At 37.9% G+C, this 16,956-nt stretch overlaps 1 protein-coding gene across 1 annotated transcript in view; it reads right to left on the bottom strand.

Annotated features, from left to right (window-relative positions):
- LOC102263923 (hemicentin-1) overlaps positions 1-16,956 on the bottom strand; it is a gene marked incomplete at its 5' end in the record, with an annotated part of 222,783 nt that overhangs the window by 13,575 nt on the left and 192,252 nt on the right. The window contains 8 exons of the mRNA XM_014541442.1: positions 2,367-2,492; positions 3,085-3,198; positions 5,648-5,782; positions 6,930-7,049; positions 8,284-8,346; positions 13,974-14,211; positions 15,482-15,603; positions 16,800-16,937. Coding sequence (XP_014396928.1) covers positions 2,367-2,492; positions 3,085-3,198; positions 5,648-5,782; positions 6,930-7,049; positions 8,284-8,346; positions 13,974-14,211; positions 15,482-15,603; positions 16,800-16,937 — 1,056 coding nt within the window. The remainder of the gene's footprint in view (positions 1-2,366; positions 2,493-3,084; positions 3,199-5,647; positions 5,783-6,929; positions 7,050-8,283; positions 8,347-13,973; positions 14,212-15,481; positions 15,604-16,799; positions 16,938-16,956) is intronic.

The following is a 16,956-nucleotide window of genomic DNA, read 5'->3' on the forward strand; positions in this document are numbered from 1 at the left end:
TCTAACCTGGGACCCTTCAGTCCGCAGGCCTACGCTCTATCCACCAAGCCAAATCAGTTAGGGCTCAAAACCTTATATTTAAAGTGAACTTTCGTTGGAATTGCCAAAGGTTGAATTTCTCACCTTGTGGTTGAGACCTGGAGTCAGAGAACCTGGATTCAGGTCCTCACTCTATCACTTATTAACTGTTTACTCTCTTCCTCTTGCTCCTTACTATGGAAAGAGTTCTATTCTCAGCTTTTGTTTTTCTTTCCCCTTCTCAGTCAAAACTCCCTCCTCCTTTGGCCATTTATATTAGTGACTCTAATAAGCTTGTTGATGTATATTTAGAGCAACAGTACTATATGGTTTCTTTCCTACAGTCCCACATGCCTAGCTGCTAGCTGGTCATCTCCATCTCCTTGTTTTACCAGTTCTTCAAACTCAACAGCTCCCCAGTGTCTTATCATTACTTCCTTATCTGTGGTCACAGTATTCTTTCTTCACAATCAACCAGGCTGCAAACATCAGAGTTATCTTTAACTTACTCCCTCAGTTTCCAAGATTGGGTAATTCTACTTCCTTTGATCAAATCCACATATCCCCTCTTTCCTTTTCCACTTGCTATATTTTTGCTGTAAGTTTTTAAACAGCCTTCTGATGGGTCCCCAGTGTCTTATCATTACTTCCTTATTTGTGGTCACAGTATTCTTTCTTCATAATCAACCAGGCTGCAAACATCAGTTATCTTTAACTTACTCCCTCACTTTCCAAGATTGGGTAATTCTACTTCCTTCAATCAAATCCACATATCCCCTCTTTCCTTTTCCACTTGCTATATTTTTGCTGTAAGTTTTTAAACAGCCTTCTGATCTTTCAGCTCATCTCATTTCTAATTAACCTTATTATAATAACTACAGAGTCAATGGTCTTAAAATACTTATAATTGCACATAACTGCCTACATGCTCTAAGTTGGCTGCTATTCTTAGGTAGTAAGAAAAATATTCACCTATATCCATAGAACTGAAAAGAGTACAACTCTCCCAGTTTATTTGTTTTTTAAGTAGTATACTAAACATCTATGTACATCAACAAGTATCAACTGAAGGTCAGTATTCCTTCATTTATATCTATGCCCTTCCCATACTCTTATATTATTTAGAAGCAAATCCAAGACATGTTATAACTTTATTAATAACTATTACATAATTTTATTTTTTAAAGAATATATTTTATTGATTTTTTTACAGAGCCAGTTTATTTGTTTTTTAAGTAGTATACTAAACATCTATGTACATCAACAAGTATCAACTGAAGGTCAGTATTCCTTCATTTATATCTATGCCCTTCCAGTACTCTTATATTATTTAGAAGCAAATCCAAGATACGTTATAACTTTATTAATAACTATTTCATAATTTTAAATAAAGTCCTATTTTTTAAATGAGAAACTTAAACTCAAATTTCTGTGTCATCTTAAGGGTCATTGAAGGAGAGATAGCTGTCAAGAAAGCAAGATGAATTTTAGCATGTTATCTCTAAGTCCAGCTCTTCTCCCCCTGAACAGGGCTTTCTTTCTTTCCTTTTCTACCACTCCCACCTGTTGACATTCTCTTCAAGGCTATACATAAGTATGACCACTTCCATGACTCCTCTGATAAGCACTCCTATTACATATGATCACTTGTTCAAGTACTCTCGTACCATTTTATTTTACCTCTTTTGTGGTGTTTCATTCTACTTTGTCTTATAGTTTGTTTCTTTCTTTTGGTGGAGGAAGTGGAGTTGACAAATCTATCCCAGTAGATTGTAAGAATATAAGAGCAGCAATACTATCTTTTAAATTTTTTGTAAATCACGTAATTCATAGTTCTGCTAACAATGGCAGCCTGGGTCAGAATGGGCACATAAAGAATAAACTTACACAGAAATACAATTTACTTTATTGTCTGGTCATTGATTTGACATTTAAAGAATATTTAGCTCTACAATTATATTTCTAACTTTTAATAAATCCTATGATTTTTTCCCAACCTTCATATGAAATTCTGAACATATATGTTAAATTTCATATTAGAAGTACAGAGAGACTATTAATTTATGTGGGTATTAAACTATATAAACCAAATGTGTAACTGATGGGATCTCAAATGGTCCCATGTCTCCATGGTGAGCTTCCATTTCCTGGTATGGCTATGACCCCAGAATCCCAGAGGTCAACCATACTAGAAGCTGGGGATGAAAAAAACAAACACCTAAGCTAGGGAAAAAGAAATAGTTCCTTATTAGGTTAAATGTACTCTAATCATTAGTTTTGAAATGGATGCCTTACTTGGTTTGGCGATGGTAAATGCATCTCAGTCACCCAACTAGCCAGCCACTCACCAATGCAGGTTCCATTTTCCGCCTTGGTCATCCCGTTGGGGCAGAGATCAATGCACTTGTAGCCGCCACGGGTGTTCTCGCAGTGCTGGTCTGGTCTGCACACGTTCTGGCGACACTCGTTCACATCTTCACAGGGGAACAAAGGGCACGCAGACTGAGAAGATGACTGCGTCAACGTTGCCATAGAAACTATACTTTTAGACTTTAAAGATATTATAGACTAATATAGGTGTGGACTGCATAATCATCAAGTAAAGTTACAGTGCTTAAATCCAAGGTATGTGACACAATTATAAAACATAATAATAAAAATCGAAAACATGTCACAGAGCTGGCAGCCATACCAACCATTTCCTCCTCCAAGAAAAAAAACGTATACATATCTGTATATACACATATATATGCATACTAATTATTGTATTATTTTCCATGTGAACAACTGTAAACCTACTTTTGCCCCATCCTGTGTTATACTTCATCCTGTGTTATACTTCTGTGAAAAAATTTGGTAAAAATAATAGGGGAAATGTTGAAAAATGGTTATGTAACCCGTGAAGCATAGCATTTGCTTCCATGTTGTTTTTATAAAGACTATATATACGATGCATGGTAGGTATTCTATCTTTAAATCAGGCTCAGGGCACAGCACATGAACTGGATCAGACACCAGTAAGAATTACAAAGATACTATGCTTTCGAATTCAAAGCTCTTTCTTACCCATGCATTTTCTGCCCTTGAGCTGATACCCAGGTTCACACCCACAGTGAAAACTTCCTATGGCATTGAAACAGCGGTGGTGGCAGGGACTGGACTCTTGACATTCATTAATATCTGTTAAATAAAGCAAAACTTTCATTATCTTCTGTTAGGAAACTTGGATGAACTTATCCCAAATATTTAACCTTTGAATACTCTTTGATAATTATTATGTTAAAGATCTTCTGTAAAATGAATTCAACACAATTGCTCTCACATAATCTGCTAGATAACGGACAGGATTAATTGCTGGAGAGAGTATCTCTCTCTGCAATACTCCTACCTCTGCTAGTGACTCAGAGCTGTGTTGACACAGCACACCTCTACTTTGAGTACTTTACCATGTGGCTCCCACTCCTGCTTCCAGGAAGCCTCAGCCCTGGAATGTTGCTGACAGACTGGAATACGAAGATAGGAAAAAAATAAATTGAAGCTAAGGACTTCTGCAATACATTTTGCAATTGACCTTTCGTCCTCATTTCTGCTGCTATTCATGTGAGGCAGGTCTTTATCACCTTATGCCAAACTGACAGCATCAACTTTAGTATTTCGCCAAATCAGTCTTCCCAAACACCGTCTGCATCACAGTGTAACAAAAAAGTGCAGGATGAACTCTCCCCACTCATGTACTGCCTTCTCCCCTCTCCTTCCTTCCAGGCCCAAAGGAGGAGAGAGCTCTTCTCCTGTTTAAGAAAAGTCCCCCCTACTGCAGCCCATCTCTTCCTTTCTCACCAAGATGAGGATTGTGGTCCATTGATAATTCCCTGCTCTTGTGTATTTTAAAGTCCTTCCTACTTACTGTCATCTTTCCCAAAACCCCATAGACACAACCAAATATTTCCTATCCTAACAAAATCCCTCTCTTAGATTTATACTCATTTCACACTTCTCCATGCCTCTGTCATTCTATTCTCAACTCTTCAAAACAATAATCACCATATTTAGGCTCTTCTTGTCCTTACCTTACCTTCCCAAACTCAAGATTGCTGATGTCTTATTTTGTACTTGTTTTCTATTTGAGAGCTTCTAATTTAATCTTTCAAAATCTGCACGTACCCAAATATGTTCATATAATTTAAAAAAGTTTTCATATACTTTTTTCTCTTTTGCTTGGCCCCGCTTATCCTTTACTCCCCTGCCCACCAAAACCAACCTGTAATAACTATCCAGTATAAATGATAAAGTCTCTTCCATGTACCCATATATAGCTTTACCTAAGTATATAAATGCATTTTCTTTTTCTTTGTTATTGTTTGTTTCCTAGTCACATAATCTTTTCTACACAAGTTACTTAGACTTTCCTACACTTTGATGTCCTCAATCAACAACCCCATTATGGAAATCCTTTAAGCCAAATAGTTGAGCTCCATTCTACTCTTTAAAATAGCAGCACAACGGTTCCTTTTGTGGATGTACCATAATTAATTCATTTTTTCCTATTATTGATAGGCGTTCAGTTTTGCACCCACTGTCTCTGTTTCTATGAAAAAATCCTGATAGCAGCTTTACCCATAATTGCTAAAACTTGGAAGCAACCAGGATGTGCTTCAGTAATAAACAGGTAAACACTGTGATACATTCATACGATGAAATATTATTCAGCACTAAAAAGAAATGAGCTATCAACCCAGGAAAAGACATGGAGGAAACTGACATGCATACCACTAAGTGAAAAAGCCAACCTAAGAAGGCTGCATACTATATAGCCTTACATATAGGTTCCACCTATACGACATTCTGGAAAAGGCAAAACTGTGGAGACAATAAAAAGGATAGGTTCCACCTATATGACATTCTGGAAAAGGCAAAACTCTGTGGTTTCCAGAGATTTGGGGGAAGAAGGATGAACAGGTGGAACACAGATTTTTTAGGGCAGGAAAACTTATCAGTGGTTTCCAGAGATTTGGGGGAAGAAGGACGAACAGGTGGAACACAGATTTTTTAGGGCAGGAAAACTATTTGTATGATATTATAATGGAAGACACATGTCATTATTACTTTGTCCAAGCCCATGGAAGGTACAACACCAAGAGTGAACTCCAATGTATACTATGGACTTTCTGTGATAATGATGTGTCCACATAGGTTAATCCTTGGTAAAAAATGTGCCACTCCAGTGCAGGATATAAATACTGAGGGAGGCCGTGCATGAGATGGGGCAGGGGTACGTGAGGAATATCTTCACCTTTCACTCAATTTTTCTGTGAACCTAAAACTGCTCTAAAAATAGAGACTATTAAAAAATAGTCCCACAATAAATATTCTGTAGTCTGATGCAATGGAGTTCAATAAAGTAGATTTTTATTAGATCATGCCGTATAATTTCCTCTCTCTCAAATATAATAGGCAAACGTTATTCAAAACCACCATGCTGCAAACGTTTGAAATAGCCATGGTATATTACATCTGAAGACCCCCAATTGAGAAGCTCAATCTATAAAAGTGTTCACTTTAAATGATTCAAAAGTCAGGGTGTCTTAACTCTTAGTATCATAAGATAAAGCAAAGGCCTCCATGGTTATACCTTGACAACTCATCCCATCAGAGGTTCTTCGAAAGCCAATTCCACAGCGGACCACACAGCGATAGGATCCAATGGTGTTGTCACAGTCCTGACCAGCATGGCATGTGTGTCCACCTAAAGCACACTCATCAATGTCTGCAACAAAGTGGGGCATTCAATCAAGGTGAGTTGAAAAAGCCAGGCTAAGAACCTGCTGTGAAGTGGGGATAAGAAAAGCAGTAACAGCACTTGAAAAACATATAAGAGCAAGAATGCTGATTTTTTTGGTTGAGTCATTTCAGGTGGGTTAAATGGCTGACAAGCTCACAGTAGCATAGTGTGATATCGTCACAGACCAATCCATCCATTAGACCACTTATAGATTGTTTTTTAAAAAAGTTACTTGTCCTTTCTGAGATCACAGTGTTCTGTAAAATCAGAACAATAATATGTATCTCTCAGTATTGCTTTACAAATGAAAGGAAATAATGTCCAATGCGTACTGGACTCTCCATAAATGTTATTCCTCTCGCCTCCTATCGCCCACTCTTTCTCTCTTTTGCATTTAGAAGGGAACCTCCTTGGCAGAGAGGGAGAAATCCTTTCTGCATTTCATTATTTTTTAATTTATAAAACTAGATCCTTACACAATTGTGACTTTGAAGCATATCTAGTGTCTGAGAGAAAAATGTTTTTTTGTTAATGTTCCCAAAGTGCTATCAGGATTGTGCATGAAAGATAATGTCCAATGCGTACTGGACTCTCCATAAATGTTATTCCTCTCGCCTCCTATCGCCCCACTCTTTCTCTCTTTTGCATTTAGAAGGGAACCTCCTTGGCATAGAGGGAGAAATCCTTTCTGCATTTCATTATTTTTTAATTTATAAAACTAGATCCTTACACAATTGTGACTTTGAAGCATATCTAGTGTCTGAGAGAAAAATGTTTTTTTGTTAATGTTCCCAAAGTGCTATCAGGATTGTGCAATTTAATTGAATTCTTTATAACCACCTGCTTTGTTTTATAATTGTAAGATGAGTAGAGTGATGGCCCTGATGCCTCTCCTCATTGTGATGTGAGGAGTGAGAGAGTCACTACAGGTGCCCATATGAAGGGCCCCATATGAAGGCCGTGTGTGGGCAACATTAAGATCTTCCTGTCTGTTGCCAAGTGAGGGGGGAGGGGATAGAGGGGGCAAAAGAGTAGAAAAGAAGAGTGTTTGTCTACCACACTCTCTCTAGGTTGCGATTGTCATGACCTTTGCTGAAATATGTCCATTAGACCCAGGGTTGTGAATAAAGACCTTGACAAGTTCTTCCATCAGCAGCGATGGTGAGGCCTTTAGGGCAGGAGCAATAATAGGTCCCCATGGCATTGTGGCAGATATGGGAGCAGGGCTTCCCTGTTGCACATTCATCTTCATCTGAAAGAGGAAACAAAGGGCCCAATTAGTACATGAACCCCCTACTTTCTAGGAGTTATTAACGTCAGTGTTTAAAGAGGCCAAGGAATTGAGTCATATGGAACAGAAAATGCTCTATAACATGGGAATGCTGAATAAAAATTAATGCCGAGACACCCAAATTATCTTTGATAGTGAATAGATGTTTAGATTGATTCTAAAACAATGATGATGATAACTAGGATATAACCACCATTTACTGGAGCTAACCTCTTTTTACCTACCTGAACTCATTGCACACAATGTTCCTAGGAGATAAGTTGTTTTTTTAAAATCCTCACCAGAGAATATTTTTCCACTGATTTTTAGAGAGAGTGGAAGAGAGAGGGAAAGACAGAGAGAAACATTGATGTGAGAGAAACACATCGATTAGTTGCCTCCTGCATGAGCCCTGACCAGGGCCCAGGCCAGGGAGGAGCCTGCAACCCAGGTACCTGCCCTTGACCTAATTGAACCTGGGATTAGGTCCACAGGCTGATGCTCTATCCACTGAGCAAAACTGGCTAGGGCAGGAGATGAGTATTTTAATTACTATCCTCATTTGCATGATAAAACTGAGGAGCGAGGAGGTTAAGTAAACTCCCCAAGGTTACACAGGTCATTATTAGCAGAGCTGGAATTGAACCTGGGCAGTATAATTTTTAAAGACCACTTCTTACCAATATACATTACACTGCCTACCAGTGAAAGAAAGGCGTGAGCTATTTACTCAACCTTTTACTTCTCAGTGACTCTCTTGAGGTGGTACTTGGGTGAGAAAAGGCTGGTTTAGTCATTAGTCTTTGGCCCACAGTCCTGCCCTGTCCTATGATTGAGCAATTCTAGAGTTAGGTGACTTAGAGCTGAATTACGGCTGTGTCACATCCATGGCAATTAAGTGGCCTCACAGAGTCCAGTGTCTTGTCCCTGTGCTCACTCCACCTCTGTCCGGCACACTGATCCCTGGCCCTTGATTGTGGCCAAATGGAAAGAGCACAGCATTTGTATCTAAAATGCATACCCAGCGGCGCTGCCTGAAAGCTGAGTGATCATAGGCACTTCTCTACATCTCAACCTCCTCAGCTATAAAAAGGGGTATTTATAAGACTGTGTGATGATTACATTTCTAGCAAAATGGCAACAGATGTCCATTTAATGGAATCCAGTATGAACATTTTAATAGAAATAAAAGTGCGTTATTTATTCCTATACTCACCAGCACAAAAGGGTCCAACTGAGTCTAAGGCAAACCCGGAGGGGCACTGATTACTGCGGTCTCCTACCAGAGAGAAAAAAAGCAGAATGAACGGGCTTGTTGGAATATTAGCACTCGTTTCTTTCCAGTACAATCTTCCCTGGGAAGGTACGCCAAGATGGAACACACACATCAAATGCTCTAGGTGAAAACAAGCTGGAATGGAAAACTTCCCCTGTTTCTCAACCAAGAACTAAATGAGTCACAGCCCAGAGATTGTTGGCAAGCAGCCACTAGAAACAGATGTTCTGTTTAAGTTGTTTATATTAATCAAAAGAAAATTAAATTATTCATCGATAATGAAAAAAGACCCAAGGTCAATGTGTACTCCACGAATAACCAAGGTGAAGGCGTATTCGTCCAGCCATTGCTGTTTGTTCTAGAAGGGGGGATGCTATTTTCAAGCCACTGAGAAAAAGTTCGTGAAAAACAGAGACTCTAATGAAGAAATCCACTCTTTCTGTGAATCTCCTCCATTTGTCACGTGGGGCTTCCAGGTCAAAGGCCCTACGTGCCGACCAAGAGTTCTCCTTTTCCATGTAGTCAGAGCAAGGGCCAATGGGCATATTATGATAGAACAGAATTCAAGTTAGAGTCAGAAAAGACAACATAGTAACAAAAATAAACAGGTTAGTCAGGGAATCTCTTTCCTTAGAAAGTAACAGGGTCTTGACTGTTTTAAATGGTTTAGCAAATATTTTTCAAACATTAGTGACCTGAAAAAAATTAAATGAAACTCATCTTTCAAGTTACCAAAATAATGAATGTGTACCCAGCTTCTGAGTCAACCGTTAGTCTCATAAATTTCTCCTAAGGGACATTTTATCTCATTTATATTGTATATTCAGTTCATATTCAGCCTCTTAGAAGTTATCTTAGATTTTCTTTCCATTCTAAATGCATGAAACTGTGATTATTTTTATGATTGTTTTAGGGGCTCTTCATAGAGGGAGTCTGGGCTAATTTTTCAGATTCATCCTATTTTGGAGAGTCTCTGAGTACAACACTGTTTGAGCCCTGCTGCGAACATGCAACTGTCCAAAACTGTTGATGAATGTGGGGGTGTAAGAAACACTACTCCAATGAAAGTATTTCCTTGACTAGAAAACTAGAGTCCTATCTGCTATTTCTGTGCCATCTGATTGTTTAGAACCTTAATGAGAAACTCTAATGGTTCATGACCCATTTCTACCCTGACTGTAAAGATGACCCTGAGAGCATCCGAGTCTTCTTGAAACGGCAAAGGAATGAGACTAGAATAGGACGGGTGGAATAGAAATGTCTGGAGAATCGTTGCTAAATGATTATACATTTGTTTGTATTATTGCATGGTTACTGTGTGTCACCTAGCACTGAGTCTCATATGCGTTACTTCATTCAAACCTCACAACTCCTCTACTCTTACCACAACCAATTTTCTGACGAGGAATTAGAGTCTGAGGTTATGCAAACTGCCTCAAGTCAAAGATCTAATATAAGCCGGAACAAGAGTTTAGATGCACATCTGCTTGACTTTCAACCACGGAAATCAAGAATATAACTCAGGTGGTGATTGTAATGCATGCTTCCTTTTTACTTATTCACTTACTTGTACATTCCTTAATCCAACCAGTATGTTCTGTAGGGCACTGTGTTGTGAATGTAACTGTGGAAAAACTGTGTCATATAAACACAGTTAGTTGTTACCTGACAGTAGCTTTTGAATTTTGGTTCTAAGTGGGGGAGATTTCTTCCTTTAGGTGGCATTTGGGCAGCTTTTGGGGAGACACTTTGATTTTTCACAATGCTAGGGAGGCCTATTACAATCTGGGGAGAAGGGCAGACCCTGGGGCAGGTTTTAGAAGAGCCCTCTAAAATACTGCAGTGTGTGGTATAATGATGCAGATGGAGAGCTGTCCCTGGCTCTGATTTTCATGGAAGTGAGAGAGCTGTTTTTAATTATCTAAGGCTAGGACCCATCTTCCACATATTAAACACTATTTTATGTGCTTAAAATATACAATGAATTTCTAGGAATGCTCCTGGAATATAAATTGATGTGTGACTATACATGTTTTATTGAGAACATAACCAAGAATTACTCGATTCTTTTTTTTTTTTTTTAAAAAAAGATCACAGCAGGGCTCTATATATTGTAGGTTCAGTCATAGGAACACTTCTCTCTTATCTTGCATTGTAGTAATGTCTAATGGTTTTTACACTGAAATACAACATATTTTGTTATAAACTGTTTTCCTTTTATTTATTCTTTAGGTTACAATTAAAGTATGTTGTTTTGAACATACTTTAAAATACGGGAATCATTAGTTATGATGTTCATTTTGCCATATTAAGGGGGCAATGCAAAATATTTGTTTATATTAAAAACTAGAGGCCCGGTGCACGAAATTTGTGCACTGGGGGGGGGGTCCCCTGGTGTCCCTCAGCCCAGCCTGCACCCTCTCCAATCTGGGACCCCTTGGGGGATGTCCCTCTCACAATCTGGGACTGCTGGCTCCTAACCACTCACCTGCCTTATTGCCCCTAACTGCTTCTGCCTGCCAGTCTGATTGCCCCCTAACCGCTCCCATGCCAGCCTGATTGACGCCTAACTGCTCCCCTGCCAACCCGATGGCCCCCAACTGCCCTCCCCTGCTGGCCTGGTCGCCCCCCAACTGCCCTCCCCTGCCGGCCATCTTGTGGTGGCCATCTTGTGATGACGTGAGGGCGCGAGGGCCACCTAGGCTTTTATTAGTATAGATAATTGTAGAAACTTTTAAGTTTAAAATTCCCTGCAAATTTGTCACTTGGAACAAATTACTACCAACATTTTGATGCTTCTCTCTCTAGTCACTTTTATAAGTACTCTACAGAATAATGGCCAAATTACTGATTCTAAAATCTCTTGGAGAGCTTATTAAAACCAGAGATCTCTTGGTCCTATCTCAGTCAGAATTGCCAAGGAAAAACCTTAGAATCTGTGCTTTTAGCCAGTATAAAGGTTTTCTTATAACCACGGTGAGATGGGCAACCCAGGTTGGTTGGGATCATATTGTATATATACTGCTTTTCAATTATAATGATATCGGGTACATTCTCCTTCGTCTCTTGTTCACAGTTACCCTGTCAATACCTAAAACAGTGCGTGGTACACAGTAGGCACTCAACAAATATTTTCAAATGAGTAAATATGCTAAATTATTTTTAAAATCCTTTACATTTACTTTAAAGATTGCATAAGAATTATCATACAGCTGTGCCATCATTTAAGCATTTATCTCTTACTTCCAAGACATTTATTATTGGCCATTTTTGTGGTTTTCTTAGGGTAGACTCCTAGAATGAGATAACTAAAAAGAAGGGAATATTTGAAAGGCTATTGATACATACTGCTTTCTAGAAATGTTAAACGAAGATACAACCTCTGCTGGCAGTGTATGGGGATGTTCATTGCCCTATGCCTCTCTAATACTGAGCGCATCACATTTTTAAATCTCTGAGTGATAACTGAAAAATGTGCAGTTTTTTGCTTATTGATGAAGTTAAACAATTTTTCACATTCATTTTGTTATTATTGTTTTTTCCTTCATGTATTTCCTGTTCATAGCCTTTATGTGTTTTTCTACTGGTGTGTTTGCCTCTTTCTTATTGAATTTTTAAAAGCCTTGTATATATTAAGGTTAATCATAGTTGATCATGATATATAATGCAATTTTTTTTTCTTGGTGTATATTTTACCTTCTCAATTTTGTTTTTTTCTTCCATGAAAAAGTTTTAAAAAAATTATTTGTAGCTAAATTTATTTATCTTTTCCCTTTATTGTTTCTGACTTCTCTTTTATTTAACTTGTAAAATTAATCATATTTTATAATTATATTTTAAAAACTAGTCAATTTTATTTTAAAGATCAATTTAAAAAAATTACACTGATTTATATTGTGAGTTGTTTTGACCAGTAGTTTCCAAATGCCAGTGTGCAGACCAGATATTAGAATCACTTAGGGGTTGTTAAAAATACAAACTCCAGGCTCTACCTTAGTCTGGCTAAACAAAAATAGTTGTGCTTATAAATCTGAACTTGCATCAAGCTCTCTAGGTGACTCTAAGTGCACTGTAACCATAACTGTAGTCTAGACCCAACAAAGAGAAAGAACCTTCTGGTTAAGCAACCAAGAATGCAAGCTTGCCCCCTGGTGGTCATTTAAAAAGAAATTGCAGGTACACAATTCTCAGCAAAATGTTAACAAGCAAATGGGCACACATATCAGATGTAATGTATTCGTCATAGTATCTAAGGATAGCAAGGGGTTTTAAATGTCATATAGTGGGACCCAGTCCCCCAACAACACCCCTACAAGTACCACAAAGACCTTCCAGCCGTTTCAGGCCTAAAGGATTTACACAACTAGGTAGAAACTATACATGACTTTTCAAAAATCACCTTAATTCCTCTAGTCCCAGATGATATAAATTATTTTTAACCAAAGTCCTGTTCCAAGTTATGTTTTTTAAATTATATGGGGTACTAGAAAAAGTAGAAACAGATTAGATTTGAAAAGGAGGCATTGTTGAGGAAGAGAAAACGTAATTATTCCGGTGGCTCTTTTCTTTTGTCCAAGTGACCTGATCCTGCATGGCCACAGTAAAATGAAGTGTTGGTGGTGATTTGTGGCTGGAGGAGGTGTGAGGCCATGGGTACCACTGGCTATGAGGCTTCATGAATCCACGATTATCTCAAATAATATGATCACAAGTTCCTAGATTACAGTGATCACAAATGTAATGAAACCATTATGAATGAAGAAGAAAATAGTCACATGCATAACCAATAAAAACAAGAGTAAGTAGTAAGAATAAAATTTTTAGTGTTTCTTCTGAGCATGATAAAACAATATGATGCTATTTAAATCTACTTGGATCTATTTTGGGAAAGCCAACACATAGCAAAACATACACATTCACAAAGCCAATATGAATAATTTTAAGTGTACTCATGGGAGTCTAAAGTTCAAAGTTAAAGTCAAACAGTCTCAACATCACTACATGCAAGTGTTTCCTACCACCCAAACCCCACGGAATATTGAATGCTAATTGTTGCGGTGCCTCTCATGACTGAAAAGGAAACCCAGGGTACAGACACATCAAAGAACCACACAGCATAGGGAGGCTGCTGAGATCAAGGGTTGTAGAACTATGCTTGGAAAATGAGAAGCAGTTCAAAAATTATAACTTCCAGGAACAAGAAATGACTGTGGAAATCCTGATTATTGCTGCATTGCTTTAAAAATATGAAAACTTTTTTGGGACTAATTTAGGTTAACATGTACCCATCTCAGGAATTTAAAAAATTCCTTGACAAAGTATAAAATTCAGAACAAGAACAAATGGATTTTATTATCCAAAGAAAACCATCTGACAGAATATATATTTTTAAAGCTCCCTGTGCATATAGAATAGAATAACTCCATTATGCTATATGAAGCAGCATATTAGTAAAACAAATGTATTAGAATACACCCTGACTGGCTTTACCACCAAAAAAACCCACAGATAACACTCACGAAAAACTGATGTCATCGTGTATGGTCTACACCTTAATATCCTTATTTTGAAGGTCAATGCAATTCTATAACCCTTTTAGAAAGATTTGGACTTCGTCTGAACCAACTTACCTTTGGAAATGGAAGCATGAATTTTAAAACCCAATGTCTCTTCTAACTGGTTGTAGTCAGTTTCCACAGAGGATGCATGAAGTGTTTCTACCAAGAAAGGCATTCTTCCTTGTGCCTGGTCATAGAAAATGGTGTGGTTCCATGTGTATGGGACGCCGATGCCATCAATGGTGAACAGCCGGGTTGAGTAGGCATACAGCTGCCCAGGACCTGTCTGAACGTAGTCCTCCGTGTAATCCTAAGGAGGACAATACAGATTTGAGGATCAGCATGACTCTTCCTATTTTTTTCTTGAGGGCTCTATGAGATGCAGAATGAGAAAAAATGGTTTAGAGGCTAAATATTATTAGTTCTAAATGAAATTATAATTGTACAGTAGAGTCCAAGAAATAAAATATGAACTTCTTAATTATTATGTTAGTTTCATGATTTTACTGTTATAAATTATAGTTTCATAAGGGAATCAGAGTTGTAGGTCAAGAAAAGATGTGAAAGGGCAATGGTTTATTCTTTAATTTCAGAATCTTTTAATGGATGATATACAAAAACTTTCATGCAAGAGTTACTATTCTGTGAGAAGAAAATTAAACAAATGGCTTAAATCAACACAGCAGTGATCTCAGTTCTGATAAGCAGAATAATAAATCACTAAGAGTTTGGAAAGACTTGTCCCTGAAGATTTTTTTAAATTAAATTAATTGGAGAACCATTGATAATAACATTATATAATTGTCAGGTGTATAAGATTATAATTCAGTATCTGTGTACTCTATTGCATGCTCCCCACCCGAAATCTAGTCTCCTCCGTTACCATGTATTTGGTCCCCTTTATCCACTTCACCCTCCCCCACCCCATTCTCCTCTGGTAACCACCATTCTGTCTATATCTATGAGTTTGCTTTTCTTTATTCCTTTTTGTTTGTTTGTTTGTTTTTTGTTTTGTTAATCCTCACCCATGATATTTTTCCCATTGTTTTATAGAAAGTGAAAAGGAGGGGCGGGGGGGCGGGGGGAGAGAAACATCGATGTGAGTTATCTCTGCACATGCCATGACCAAGGTGGCAGGTTGAACCTGAAACCCAGATATGTATCTTCGACCAGAATCAAACCTGTGACACTTTGGTGCATGGGCTGATGCTCTAACTACTGAGAAAACTGGCCAGGGCTACTTTTCGTTTTATAGTCCACATATAAGCGAAATTATATGATTTTTGTCCTTTTCCATAGACTTATTTCACGTAGCACACACTGTCAGGATTCATCCATGTTGAGATATCATATTTTCTTTATCCATCCATACGCCCATGAATACTTAGGTTGTTTCCATGTCTTGGTTAATGCAAACAAAGACCAGACAGCCATTTCTAACCGCAGTGGTTTAGACATTTACTCCCTGAAGCAAACAAGGGGAACGACACAAGTTCTTTGTGCTCTTTCGATGGAACTCTGACTCCTACTCTTACCATTACACCAATAAACAGTGAAGGCAAGTTATCTTGACAGTTTACCTTGACAGCGACTTCAGCAGGTGAATGAAGCTGCAGGACATAGCCGCTCACGACAATATCTAGCAGCAAAGCACCATCGGAATCCAGGCCCCGAGCAATATGAGTCATGCGCAAGATTTCTCCTGGGAATTACAATGCGTTCACTTTAGCAGCAAAAACTATATGGTTTGTGTAAGCGCAGAACAGATTTACCTTACATTCCAAGTCAGCTATCTTATTTTACTGAAAGCCTGAATAAACATAGGCAATAAGAGTATTAAATTAGCATTCAGTCCCCAAATTAAAGGTAGGCTTACCGAATTTTCTTCTGAAATCTCTTTTTATGTGGCATAAATGTAGGATATGATTGTGTGAAGGATCCCACACTTTAAAATCACAAGCAATAGCTGACAGTCCCACTTCTGGGATAATTAAAGCTATGCCCTCCCTCGGTCTTTCTTCCTTAAAGATCACTGCCATTTGATCACCTTTGATGAGGTTTGAATTGGACCTTAGGGCACTTGGAAAGAGGAATGAATAGCTAATACAAGTTCATTAACTCTAAGGGTAAAGCAAAAACACATTAAGATTTGCTTGCTTTTACTTCCATCTGTTTAAAAAATATATTTTTATTGATTTCAGAGAGCAAGGGAGGGCACTTGGAAAGAGCAATGAATAGCTAATACCAGTTCATTAACTCTAAGGATAAAGCAAAAACACATTAAGATTTGCTTGTTTTTACTTCCATCTGTTTAAAAAAATATATTTTTATTGATTTCAGAGAGCAAGGGAGAGAGAAAGGTCAATGATGAGAGAGAATCATTGATTGGCTGCCTCCTGCATGCCCCCTGCTGGGGATCAAGCCTGAAATCTGGGCAGGTGCCCCAATGGGGAATCAAACTGTGAACTCCTAGTTCATAGGTCCACACTCAACCACTAAGCCACACCGGCCAGGCTACTTCTATCTTTTTGATAAAGAATCCCTATAAGGTATTCTGATTGAATCTCAGGTTTAGATACAAAAACTTTTAATTAATAGCAATGACTCATTTTCCTATTCTGTTTGACCTTTAAAACTTTTTTCTAAAGGTTTAAGGAGAAAAGATACAGGAAATACAATAAAAAAGTTTTGGGGTATAAAAATGAAAACTCTTAGAGACCCATGCCAGTAAAAATTTATAGGGAAATATAAAATTGCTTTTATATCGTTTATGATAAGGTTGCCTCAAAGACTGAAATTATTCTCTATGGGAACATATAATATATTTTTCTTAACCACGGACTTTTAAGGCAATCATATTTTTATAGTAATAGAATACTAAGCTGAGCTGGCACTAACCAGTTGCAAATTCCACTTGGGTTTCTCTCTTGAAGACTGCATTGGTAAGGGTGAAGCCATTGACTGCTTCTCCAATTTCCTTTGCTGTTGTCCAATAAATGGGATTTAAAATAGAAACTATCTTTCGCATTGCTGGACCTATATAAAAAGAGATACA

This window comes from Myotis brandtii, unplaced genomic scaffold (assembly GCF_000412655.1).
Source record: "Myotis brandtii unplaced genomic scaffold, ASM41265v1 scaffold270, whole genome shotgun sequence".
In the NCBI taxonomy this organism is placed as follows: Eukaryota; Metazoa; Chordata; class Mammalia; order Chiroptera; family Vespertilionidae; genus Myotis; species Myotis brandtii.